This window comes from Lactuca virosa, chromosome 1 (assembly GCF_052849685.1).
Source record: "Lactuca virosa cultivar CGN04683 chromosome 1, Lactuca_virosa_CGN04683_v6, whole genome shotgun sequence".
Taxonomy (NCBI): domain Eukaryota; kingdom Viridiplantae; phylum Streptophyta; class Magnoliopsida; order Asterales; family Asteraceae; genus Lactuca; species Lactuca virosa.
This window is the reverse complement of record NC_136426.1, coordinates 5,946,795-5,960,459: the sequence shown is the minus strand read 5'-3', so window position 1 is coordinate 5,960,459 and position 13,665 is coordinate 5,946,795. Positions and strand designations below refer to the sequence as shown.

Below are 13,665 nucleotides of genomic sequence, written 5' to 3'. Positions count from 1 at the left end.
GGTGATTGAACTAATTATTGAGGGAATATTTGCTTTTCCTTAATTTATGGCAAAAGCAAACCACTACCACCTCACTCTATGATTAGCCACTCTTTCCCACTACCCCTTGTCTCCTTAGTGGACCTTTACAGCCAATCTCCAGCTCTTCCCACGTTCTAAGAGCTGGAGGATTGATCCTCTCTCCTCATTCTCCATAAAACTCTTTCATTCTACACTTAGCAACCAAGAACACTCTCCAAAATTCTCTCATCTTTTCTCTTAACTTCAAGAACTTCAAGGCTTTCTCCAGGGATTTCTTTCTTCAATTAGTAAGTATCTTCATCATTCACATAATTATTAAACTCCATTCTACTCAAATCATTGATATCTTACACAAGTTCCATCTTATTCGGTGTTAGATTCTCGAATCATCAAGACATCTTCTTAGTGTTCTTGAGTTGAACACTTCCTCTCTCTCACTTTCATCTACTGAAACCACATAAGGTGAGTTCATACCCGTACACTTACATGTTTTTCTTAAGTTTTAAGGGGGGAATACAAGTAAAATCATCAAGAACACAATTAAACTTTTTCTAACAGATTACATCAGAAAAGATGGACGTTAATCACGGACTGTTTTGGTCAACTTAAATATTTTAGTTTTCAAAACTGTTTCAGGTGCAAGTAGTTCAAACTCTTAGCTTTAAAATGGCTACTTGCACATCTCCATATGATTTTTTTACAATTTATGGTGATTTTTACAAAACTGTCTGTCATTTCAGAGGCAAACCCGGACCAGTCTGTGATTATGAACATTTTCACCTCTGTTAGAGATCACTAAAAATCATGATAAAATTTACGAACAAACTATACTAATATTCCAAACTCTCAAAATTTGCGGATTTGGATTTAGAGCTTTGATGATTTTTCTATAAATTTTCTAAGAACGGTAACAGAAACTGTTTTTAACGAAAAGTTGCTGTTAATTTCATATCACCTTGTAACATGTTGAGCAAGGTGTATATCTTTATGTGATTATATGTTACTGCAATATATGACATTTTGTCTTAATATTTAGACACACATCAGTTTACAAATGGATTTGGTCATATAAAATACAAAGAATAACAAGTGATTATAATCAAAGTACAATAGATACATTCAAACATTAAATAAACTATTTTGAATATAGTTTGCATACATTACCACGTACTACCCTTGGTTGATAAACTATAATAGGTATAGTTTATGATACATTACATAACACATACATTTAAAAAGGGTACATTTATACAAAGGATATTTTCATTAAGCAAGGTACGGCCATACGGTACCAAATTTTCATAACACGTAATTCCGTTAATGACTTTGTGAGACATTTACTTCAAATTACCATTAAGTCCTGTATTGTAACCAGAGTCTCCTTGAGGGAGAGCGTGATACTTGTGTATAGATCTATATTGGGTTTGACAAACCCACACCTAAACTGCATGCAACAGTTAGACCGATAGGTCTGGGGTGACAAATGTCATAACATTTCCGACGCCTGAAGAACGTCGTTTTAGGCAACCTTGGTCATAGTATGGTTATAATAAACTCACATAAAGTATTAACAAACATTGGAAATTACGGGAACTTCATTAAAATTTAACGAGTTTATGTCGATTTAAACTTGCATTGTTTTACTATAAATATGACAAATTACTTGTACATTTCGGTCTTTGGGTTTTAAGACTACATTTACACATTAAGGAAAATATTGGATTTTTCTAACACAAATACTACTTTTACAAACGAAAAGCTTATGAACTCACCAACCTTTGTGTTGACACTTTTTCAAACAACTTGTATTCTCAGGAAATCATTAAACAGGTAATCAAGTGCTTTTGAGGATGGGACGCTAAGGCGTCTACTATTTCATATTTTATCAACATATTGTAATTGATTCGTAAACATGTAATTCATACAATGATGTAATTTTTTTTAATTATATATATGTTGGTTGTGTTTGCTTGAATTACTATTACAATTGCTGTTATGATACTATACATGAAGTCCTCCACCCCCGGACGTTTCCGCCATCCTTGGTTTGGGGGTGCGACAACTATTGAACAATTGCACTTCAGTCCTTGCACTTTTAATTAATTATTTTAATCCTAAAATTAGTTCCAATTCATTTTTGGTTAAATATTAATCAAATATTACTATTTCTAATTAACATATTATTTTCATAATATGTTAATAATCAAATAATAAATCAACCTCTTTTCTCCAAAATCATCACTTGCTAGTCTTGAGGGCAACCCAAAAGGACTGTGCTACTATCAATTTAAGTATATATTATAGTTATGGGCTTAGACACCTAATCCAACAATGTTGACTTTCAAACCACATGTATTCTAAGGATAATGAACCCGGAAGAGGAGGGAAGTAACCATGATGTTGCAACTAGAAGTTTATGTGTTCTGTTATTGTACTTTGCTTTTGTAACATACCTGTATCTCGAACAATTATGTAATATATTTTATTTAATGAATAAAAAGTAATGTTGTATGATATTCTGGTATATTATTCAATATATGCCTATAGACTGAGATCCAACGTCACTACGCCGCACATCCTGGTGTTTTCCACCGCTTGGTCGGGGTGTGACAGGTTAGGAAGATAAAATACACACAATTTTACTCTCTTGAAACATCAATTTCGGATTTGATTTTCAAGAGAGTTTTGTGTCTTACAAGAGTTGAACTAGCATTCGGTGGTGTTGGAATCTTGTTGGTGGATTATATCTACAGAGGAACCCTTCGTTGTGTTATAGACATCTTAAAAAACATTCAAACCCCCCGAGAGGATTCAGAGGGTTCAAAGGTTGTAATGTACAAATCCCTCTATGGTTGCTTATATTATCTTGTATGTTCATGTAAAGTGATCCTTTAGTGGTTTCTCCTTGTTCAAGTATTTTATATAAAATATAAAAGTCTTTTGTTGCAAATTCTCTTGATTTTATGTTTTATTAAATCTCTACTTGAACAAAATCCCTAACATCCACAACTATAACACAAAGCTTAGTGAGTTCTCCAAAATACATTGCATGCACACATGAGCCTACAACCTGACTGGACCGCCTCGTAAGGCCTACAGTAAACCAGGACCACTCTCCTGAGCCTACATCATATAGTTGGACCGCTCCTTTTAGCCTACAATCTGAATGGACTATCTCGCAACGCTTATTGTACATTTGGACCGTCCGGGTATCTCGTCCTACAACACAAAGCAAGACCGCCTCAATCCAACCACAATATGTCGATATATGCAAACAGATAAACAATAACCAACAAACACAAGAAATCATAACATAACTACCAATCTAACAGATCACTACAGGATACCAACATCCTACACACAAGGATACATAGTGCAGTACAAAGTATAGTGAGAAAACTCACCTAAACTAAACAACGGAAGCTCAACACCATTCTCAGCAACATAACAGCTAACCCATGCTACCTGAAATCAAATCAAGACTATCCCTTAGCTAAATACTCAATTCTACCAAAGTTTGACCAAAAATCAAACTAGTCAAAAAGTCAATGGCCAAAAGTTAACTCAACTTGCTACCATGTCGTGGCCAAGCATCTGCCACATCGTGGTTCGACCCAAAACAAATCGCTAAGAAACTAACCGACACGTCGTGGTCATGTCTTGACCACGCCATGGTCTTTCTTAATCCAGCAACCCCAAGAATACTTAATCCATTAAGTCTAAGCTTCCAACACTCAGATATGATTCCTTATAATATCTAAATGGATAAAACTTCCAACTTTATCCATTAAGAAGCTCCAAACAAGTAAGATCTAAAACCATAGATCATAAGATGTCTAAAACACACTTTTCTTCATGTATGGAGTAAAGAGAGCTCTTGCATGCACTCTCTACACCACCAAATGACTAGGCCTCAACCCAAACATTACTCAAAAGATAAAGAGTTCTCCAAACTCTATGGAACAAGCCTCAAATGGGAACAAACCTCAATAAAAATGGATCAAAACACTAAATACACCTAGATCCAAATATGAAATGCAATAAATCTTGTAACTTTATGACTTACAAAGGTACATAAGGTATATGAAAGTTGAGATCTTCAATTACCAAGTTTCAAGGATCAATCTTGCATGAAAGCCTCACTCTAAAACTACTCCAAATAACGGATGAGAGAAGAGTATAGAAGCTCAAACTATGAATAGGGAGGCTAGGGTTGCTCCCAAGGAGTTCTAGATAAGATGGAGGCTGAGAAAATTCCCTAAAACATGAATCCTTACCTTTAAATACATTGGAAACCCTAAAAATCATGGTCTTGGGACTGCCCAACTTCCACTTCGTGGAAGACAATTCTCCACTCTTTGTTTATTACCACGCCGTGGAAGACAGTTCTCCACTCCGTGGCGACGAGTTTTTATCCAACTCCATTCCAGCTTCAAACAATCATAAATTCTTCGTTTCAACTACGTTTTCGGCAATCTTTATATGCATATGAAGGTATTGGCGACCCTACAATTCTATCTAGTTACTTTTGACTAAAAACATACCGAACTAAAAGCATTAATTCATGCAAGAAGCCTGAATTATCACCTTTCCCATTATACCCTTTGCTTCAAGGGACAATTTGAGGGTTTTAATAACTTAACTAACATTATCAATATTTCATAGGGTCTAAACTCTATTCCTTTGGAGCCCAAGACCTGTACTCGATTAAATTACAGCCCATTATCCCAAAATTATAAACATCATGGAACTAGGTGTTACAACATGGGAATCAAAGTGAATACGATTTTACTTTAAAGGTTAGTAATCTTATTGATCTTGTTAGTTTATATTCATAGCTTTTAAAGTAGGTTTCCATAATAGTAAATCCTACATCTCGGGTGCATGTACACTTATGATTATGTTTAAATGCTTTTGGTGCCTAAATCTAGTGTAAATATGCATAGAAAACTCAACACTTTCATCATTAAATGTTCTATTAGGTATTATCATAAGTGTGTGAGTAATTGAATGTTTGAGGACAACCTTCATTTGGGTTATAGTCGTAAGGGTATGTGGTGATATAGTTTGCATATCTTTATTGCACCGATAATATATGTGAGGATTATGGATTGAGATTGTTAGGATCATGATGGATTAGTTGGTTTTAATGATTATCATGGACATCTGCGGTTAGTTGAAGGTTTTGGCATGAGGTAAGAGAAGTTCAGATGTGCGAGTGGTGTTTCATTAAAATTCTCCATGTATGGTCTTGAGTTTGCATGAAGTTCGGTTATGGGATGTCGTGTCGGTAATGGTGGTAGTTGTGTTAATCTAACCGAAGTTCAATCAACATTATTATGGGTGATTCCAAAATTTCCTCGGGGTTTAGAAGTTTCAATAAGTTAGTTGGGTATTTTCGAAGGTCCTTTCATATTTTTTTTCAAGGTTTGGGATTTTGTTTTGATTGTTATCAAAGTGTTGTCATTAGTGGTTTGATGTTTTGCAGTCAGTTTGACCCAGGGATAAAATTTGATGAGGGTCTAGCTGGGTGTTGTGAAAAAAATTAAGTTTTTGATAGCATGTGGTAATGTTATCGATTTGTGAGGTTCTTCACTCTTCCGAAGGAACGATGAGGAGTGTGATTGCAGTGGATCTAAGGCAACGAGCGTATTCTTTTCATGGGTTGTGTTCGGTGATGAAAGTGATCGCACTAGTGTTAGTGGTGGAACTGGTATAGAAGACTATGGTTAGACCATACCAATTATATGAAGAGGTATGGTCAGATGGTGTCACGACATGTCAAGAACCTATATATGTGCGAATGGTGTGGGTGGAACCCAAAAGTTGTATTGCCAGGCTTATAAGCTTGTGTTCCTTAGTCCACCCAGTCATAGTTTGGGTGTTTAGAGCCTTATGGAAAAGCTGTTGGTGGCTTTATGTCTGATAAGTTTTGGGTTGGGCGGGTAGAATAATGTTGACTTGTTGGAAAAATCATGGTCGTGTATCAAAAGTTCCTTGTTGTGTTTATGCATTTATGGATCCCTGTTGTCGATGAGAGTTGTTCATTATGAGTTGTCTACTAGTGATGAAGTACCGGTTCTAGGAATTTGAACCGTAAAGTTCACAGTAGTTACCTTGGATGATCTATCATATGGTTGTGCGCCTAAGCCGAAAGGGGAGTTTAGATACGACCTGAGTTTATGATTGGTTGATTGGTATGCTCGTGGGAACGATGGGATAATGATGACTTGTCATGAAATAAAGTGAGCAGTGGAAACCCTTTTGGGCATGGTTTTCAGGTTAGGGATTTATCACGGGGTTATTGTCAGTATGTTTCGGGGATTTGTTTCTTAGTAGATGGCAATGTTCCTAGTCGAAGAGACTAGGGGACATATATATATATATATATATATATATATATATATATATATATATATATATTAGAATTTAGAAGGTGAACATCAGTCCTAGAGTATGATTTATAAGGTTTTAGACTAATGGGTTCCTAGTATTGTGAACTTTATCATTGGGTTTTGTTTTGTGGATGCAATATTGGAGTTCCCGGTTTTCAGTGGTTTCGCTAGGAGATTGACCAGATCGCGGTGGTACGCCCAACATACTCAACCCAGTCCCAAAACTCCATTAAGAGCTTATTCCTTTAAGTTATTACATCCAAAACTCAGATCCAAGCCCAAAATGATGTCCTAAGCCATAAAGTTTCCAACTTTATGACTTTGCATGGCTATAAAGTGCTTAATGTCCAAAAACCTAAGTTCTTAACCCAATAAGACATCACAACTCTTGCATGGAAGGGATAGAAAGGCCAAGATCACATTTTTATAGTTCATAATAGCTTTATAATGGATAAAGTTTCCAACTTTATCTATTAGAATGGTCCCAACAAATAAGATCTAGTCTTTAAGTCTCAAAGGGACCCAAAAGTTCATATTTTTCAACTTAATCCATTAAGTACAAGTCTCCAACTTTCAGATCTGAATCAAAATGATATTTAGATGGATAAAGTTTCCAACTTTATCCATAACAAGGTCACAAACTTTCAAGATCTAAACTTCATGCACTAAAATGACCAAATGCTCATAACATCCAAAACTAGTTAGATCTAACAAATGCATCATTACGATTCAAACTTTATACCTCTAGAAGATAGATCAAGGTGAACAAAGTCTAGATCTACAAGCTCTAATGCAACCAACACTTCTCCAAGAAGTTATTTTCTTTTCCAAGGTGCACCATGCATACTCTAAAGCACTCAAAAACACCTTTTTTTAGCACACAAGGCTCAACTAGGGTTAGGGTTTCATGGAAGGGGTGTTGGAGGGGTGGAGGCTGAGAATGGATTGGGTTTGGGGGAGTTAAGGAGCTTAAATAGGGCCCAAACCATGAAAACAGGGTCCAGGCACTGATTACGTACGCCCAACGTACTTCTGGTACGTCCAACATACTCAGGGTGCCTCAGTAAGCCCAACGTACTCCCCATGTACACCCAACATACTCAGCATAACCCAAAACCGACCAAACTTCAAACATGCATAACTTATTCGTTCTAACTCCGATTTTGACGTTCTTTATATCCACGAAAAGGTAACGAGAAGCTCTACACTTTTATCAACTCATACTTGCTATAAAATTCCCCGAAAAAAAAATCCAAAATTCATAAAAGCCCGAACTGACACTTTACCGAAATACCCCTTAGCACCAAAACACAGACTGAACTCCTGGATCATCCAAATTACAATACCCACACCCAAATGGGTCTAAATCTCTTTTCCTCAAAGGCCCTAAGCCTGATGATACTCGGTTTTCGGGTCACCACCCCATATAGGAAACGATTCGGAGCAAGACGTTACAAAAGGGTTTTGGGTTGTAGACTGAGGTTTGACCTCTATTTCGTATCTATGTGGTCCGTGAGACCAACCTTTGCGAGTATTCGTATGCGGTTGTGATTTTTCCAGATTTCCTGTTTTGTCATCAGCCCAACAAAGCATATACACATACAAGCAAACAAGTAAACAAGCAAACAAGCAAACAAGCAAACAAATAAACAAGCAAACAAGCAAGACTTACTAATGTAGATAAGCATACGATCATGTCATAGTATTGCATCGACATCCAACACATAAAGGATCCAATCATGATCTAAACCTTTTAGTACTTGAGATTTTTATGAAACATGGTTTTGGAAGGTTTAATTTATATTTGAAAAACGAAAATTTTGGTTTGAAATTTAGGACGTTACGTTATGACCTAACTAAAACATTATGAGTTACGTATCATTAACCAAGAACTCATATATATCTACCAAATCCACGAATTTATGGATGCCAAATTTATATACATTCTTCCCAAACATTTTGGGAAGCAACCATAATGGTACACCTATATCGTAAACAATGTCGGATGACCATATTTTGAGAAAAACACAATATATACTAAGTAAAATCCCAAATAAACCCAAATATTTTCATAAAAACACAAGAAAACTCAAGTAAACCATCTTATGTTACCATATCTCTCTGAAAGGTTTACTTAAGTGTCTGATGCTCTAACGATATATATTTTGAGAACCATAATAAAAAAATCACAATCTTTTTAATTGATCGAAACTTCAAATCTCAAACAACTGTTGAAGGAATGAAATAATTTATGGAAACTACTTTTGAGAAACCTTAGGGGTGAACGTACAAAAGGTGAAACCCTTTTCTATTGGGTATTAAACGAAATGATGGTAATCACATACAAGAGCTGAGACACGAATAAAAAGACAATATTACCCTCGTGTGCGTCTCTCGTGAGAGGATTTAGTGAGATGGTGCAAAGGTTGTTAAGACGAGGGACTAAAAGTGCAACAAAAAAATGAATTAGGGAATGATAGTGCAATAAATGAAATATGTAGACCAAATATGAAACTTCTAGTATACTGCAAGTACCATTTATGTATTTTACTTATTTTTTTTTGATGCTAAAGAATATTGTTTGGGTTCCTGGCTGGAGTTGGTCTGTAAAACGTGACTGACGCCGGTTATACGCGCTGGAATCAACCGTTAACCCTTGGGATAATGACTTGATAGGGTAAGATACTTTTTGAAATGTACACATTTAGTCCTTATTTTTTTTTTGTAAAATAAACCCTTATACTTTATTAATATGTACACATTAGGTCCTTTTCACCGGATTCTACAGGTTTTGCTGACGTGGAAGGGTTTATTTTACAAAAAAAAAGAATAAGGACTAAATGTGTACATTTCAAAAAGTATCTTACCCAATCAAGTCATTTTCCCTTTCTTTTATTTTGTTGAAATGAAATACCCAGGTTGCATCCACATATCCACAACGAGATTTTTCCAACTTTTATTCATCATGAAAAAGAGGGAGAACCCCGATTTCTGGCGACTCCTTTGTGTGTTCCTACACATCACTGGTAGCAAGGAGGAATGATGGCAAAAACAACAAGGTCGAAGGGGGAGGCAGGAGGAAGTAGAGACGGTAGTTGGCGGCGAGGAGCTGCTCTGGTAGCCCCCTCGTCGATTCTTTCTTCTTTTTCTGGCAACATATCTCAAAGATGGAGGCAAAGAGAGACAGATCGGAGAAACACAACAGGTAATGAGTGTTTGGCTGTTGCTGTTCGACCGGAAGGAAGAGAGACGAGAAAGAGAAGGGTCGCCGCCCTTTTCTTGTTGCTGGAGGATCACCCACCTCCGGTGACTAAGCTAATTAATTGCTATTTAGTGCCACTTGTGCTTCCACATCAGCAAAAGCTGTAGAATCCGGTGAAAATGACCTAATGTGTACATATTAATAAAATATAAGGGTTTATTTTACAAAAAAAAAGAATAAGGACTAAATGTGTACAATTCAAAAAGTATGTTACCCTATCAAGTCATTTTCCCTAAAAAAAAATCCGTATATGACCGGTATATCGGGTATAGCCGGTCACAAGGATTACATTGTTACAAAAAATAAAGTATAAGGGTTTATTTTACAAAAAAAAAGAATAAGGACTAAATATGTACATTTCAAAAATTATCTTACCACCCTATAAGTCATAAACCAAAACCCTTCAGACGCTTGCACAACTGCAAATCGATAAAATCCAACAAATTCATACAAAGTTCAAGCAATTTCTTCGGGTTTTCCGCCTTGATTCACACATATAAACAGCAATGGATCCGAATCAATCATCTAAGCAAACGGAGAAGCCGGAAGATTCTTACTCCACCGAGTACGCTCCTTATCCTAAGATTGACCCAACCGACGTGGCTCCTCCTCCAGCTACACCTGCCGGCGAGAACTGGACCTCGGTTCCTGTTGGTTCTCAACCAGAAGCGCCGCCTCCGCCTGCTGTTGGGCAACCGATGTATACAGCTGCTGCGAGGTCATCAAATGATCCGCCGCAAGGTTCAAACGCTGTACCTGGTGGTGGGGCAACCACCATGCCCAGCGAATCAAATCCTTACGTGTCCCCTGGTCCTGTGCCGGCTTCTACCACGAAGAGTGAGTGCTTAATTATATATATGTTTGCATGTGATCCATTTTGTTAAGTGTTGTCAGTTATTGAGTCGTCTATGTAGCCTCAAGATCTGATCAATTGATTGTGAAACTATTAGGTTTATAAATGATCTGTTTGATTAGATCTTTGTTGGTCACTTCAAACGTATTATGATGTCTTGCTGTTTGTGTATCCGTTGGTGTTTTTGATCAGAAACGATGGATACAGTGAAGGATGTGCTGGGGAAATGGGGAAAGAAGGCTGCTGAGGCAACAAAGAAGGGGCAGGACTATGCTGGAGATGTCTGGCAACACTGTAAGTTTAGTGTTTTCTGTTCTTAATCAGTGTTGTTTTCCATCATTTGACTAGATCTATGAAGCATTTAGTTTGAATGCAACTCTATAGTTTGGTTATGTGTATGCTCCTTAAGTGTTTCAGATTCATGCAACATAAAGCTTGCCACAGTTTACATTTACTAGTTAAAGTTAGGTGTATAGGTGAGCCTAAAAACTTAGGCATACTTCTAATAAAACTTTCAAGAATTCATAAGTGCACAATAGATAAAACAAATAAACGATAAGGTTTATTGTGTATGATAGCATGTGTTAGAAACTGAAAACTTGTTTGCCAACACTTCCCTTTCTTGTTTACAATTCTTTTAGTGTGAGTTTGTGGGTTCTGTTTGGTTGTGCTTTTGGTAAGTATGCTGTTGATAGGATTAGAATTTTGTAATCTTTAACAAAACGTGACAAAAGTTAGCATCAAAGTTTGTGTTTGCAGTTTGCACAATAGGCTGAGTATGTAATCAGTGCTAGTATTTGCATTTTGGATATTAAGTGTTAGATAAAGTACAACCAGTTTTTTGATAGTTTTAAAAGGGGGATTGAGGAATAATAAAATGTTAAAAGCGAACTGAAAAAACAAATTAGCTGTAATTAGTTTTTTTACCTGAGTTTGCGATTGATTAAATACAAACTAAATGTAATCTGTTCTTGAACATCATGTTGATCGGTTTAAGTGGATCAGTTGATGATACCTTCGGGTTGATCCATGATTCATGTGGGTCGATCCATTTGAAGTTATAATTTTGTGGTCAAATTTCTAATATCAGTTTATTTATTATCATATAATTTTGTTATGTTCTGAAAATATAATGTTATCATAAATACATAACACAATTAAGCTGGCAAAAAATAAAAGTATGGGAGGGACATGCCAGGATTATTGGTATTATTATTATTAATATTTTTTTTGGGGGGTGGGGGTGAACCAATAAAAGATCCAATCGACCCATTTAATGCAAAACATAAGTATTTTTTTTTTTTTTTTTTAATAATATTAAAGTTCGACGTTATCATCCAATTTTTCATTTCCCCCATATTTAGACAACACTTCCTTCCCCCCACCCCAATCACCATTTCTAACTCCTCTTTATTTCTTTGTTTTTTCCTAGATTTTTCATTTTTCTTTATCTTTATTTCAAAAAGGCTTATTATGATTTATGATTTTTTATGATATGCAGTGAAAACGGGCCCGAGTCTTGCTGATGCTGCAGTGGGTAGAATTGCACAAGGAACAAAAGTGATTGCAGAAGGCGGATATGAGAAGATCTTCAGAACAACATTCGAAACGCTTCCCGATGAGAAACTCCTGAAATCATACGCCTGTTACCTTTCCACCTCAGCGGGCCCCGTCATGGGAATCCTCTACATGTCAACTGCAAAACTCGCTTTCTCAAGCGACAATCCCCTCTCATACAAATCTGGTGAAGACACTCAGTGGAGCTATTACAAGGTCTCTCATCTCATTTATACCTTTTCTTTAATCTGTTAAACTCAAATGTCTAAAATGCCCAAATCATTATTATTATAACATTAACAGGTGGTTATTCCTTTGCATCAACTGAAAGCAGTGAATGCTTCAAAAAGCAAAGCGAATCCTGCTGAAAAGTATATTCAGATCATATCTGTTGATAATCATGAGTTCTGGTTCATGGGATTTGTTAACTACGACAATGCTGTACAGAACCTTCAAGGCGCTCTTCAATCTCATTATCAAGTCTAACAAACACTCTCACCCTTATATATATATTATATAATATAATTTATGTGTTTTATCGACGAGATATTTCAGAAATTGTTTTTTATTTATTGTAAATTTATATTTATATGATGATGATGATGTACATGACATTTGGGTTTGGTGTTGCCTTTTTGAATGTTTGTATGAAATGTGTTATTTTGAATCATTATTGAGTGAGATTGATCCATCTTTAACGTGTATCGTTTCAACTTTTATTAGATATTTAGAGACATTTTGAATTTGTTTGTTATTATTATGTCTGATTTGCATATGGTCCAAAATATGTTCTTATTTCACAAAATGTCAAAAACACAGGTTCAGTTTAACCTGGAAATAGGTTTTTTGGTTTTGTATGTGACATGTGTGTATGAGATCGCACACCATGTACTCATGTAAAGTCTGAAAGTAAACCATCTTGCATACTTTATCTCTTATTTTTATTTTTAAAATTCTTTTGGTGGTTTTATTTTTATCCAACATTTTCTAACCCCCAAAACAATGCCATATTTCATAACTTGAGATCTTATAATTTGAGATCCTTGTACTCCAACTTCACAAGTTTGAATATTTTGATTGGATTCAAGCTAAACAGTAACAAAAGAAAATGGAAATCAGAGCATTTTAAGCATTACTCATAGAAAACCCTTGAAACAAAATTGTTCATTTAAGAATTTTCTTTGTTGAAATCAATTTGTTCTATATGCTATTTAATCTTGGAATGAAAGCATTTTAAACCGGTTTCCCACACTTATTATTATTAATAAATGACTTTATAGGTTTCAAGTAACATTTAATTAAAATAACTTGAATTTACCACTATATAAACAAGCGGACTATTGTCATATTTCTTCACCCTTCCCACAAATCTATACATCTGTCATTTATATTTGCAACAATTTCTATACATAATAAATAATATGGCAAAGTTTACATTTCTTACGCTAGCCCTTGTGGCACTTTTCATTTTTTGCACAGGTAATCTATGATCTTTTATCGTTTAGAAAAGCCTTTTCATAACCTTATTTTAAAGCCCATATATAATTTTTTTCATTTGTGACTTGGAGACAGGAGTT

The 13,665-nt window shown here is 35.6% G+C and overlaps 1 protein-coding gene across 1 annotated transcript; it reads left to right on the top strand.

Moving 5' to 3' along the window:
* The first annotated feature begins 10,076 nt into the window (after positions 1-10,076).
* LOC145131938 (GEM-like protein 1) lies at positions 10,077-12,758 on the top strand. The gene is made up of 4 exons (XM_079066579.1): positions 10,077-10,515; positions 10,724-10,825; positions 12,033-12,304; positions 12,392-12,758. Exons 1-4 carry the CDS (start codon positions 10,185-10,187, stop codon positions 12,572-12,574), a joined length of 888 nt encoding a protein of 295 aa, XP_078922705.1. The 5' UTR covers positions 10,077-10,184; the 3' UTR covers positions 12,575-12,758.
* Positions 12,759-13,665: the final 907 nt, after the last annotated feature.

Bases quoted from the DNA above. Each gene is read 5' to 3' on its own strand.
- LOC145131938 (XM_079066579.1), top strand. From the start codon at position 10,185: ATGGATCCGAATCAATCATCTAAGCAAACGGAGAAGCCGGAAGATTCT. The intron at 10,826-12,032 runs GTAAGTTTAGTG...TATGATATGCAG, and splicing joins TGGAGATGTCTGGCAACACT to TGAAAACGGGCCCGAGTCTT. The intron at 12,305-12,391 runs GTCTCTCATCTC...TAACATTAACAG, and splicing joins CTCAGTGGAGCTATTACAAG to GTGGTTATTCCTTTGCATCA.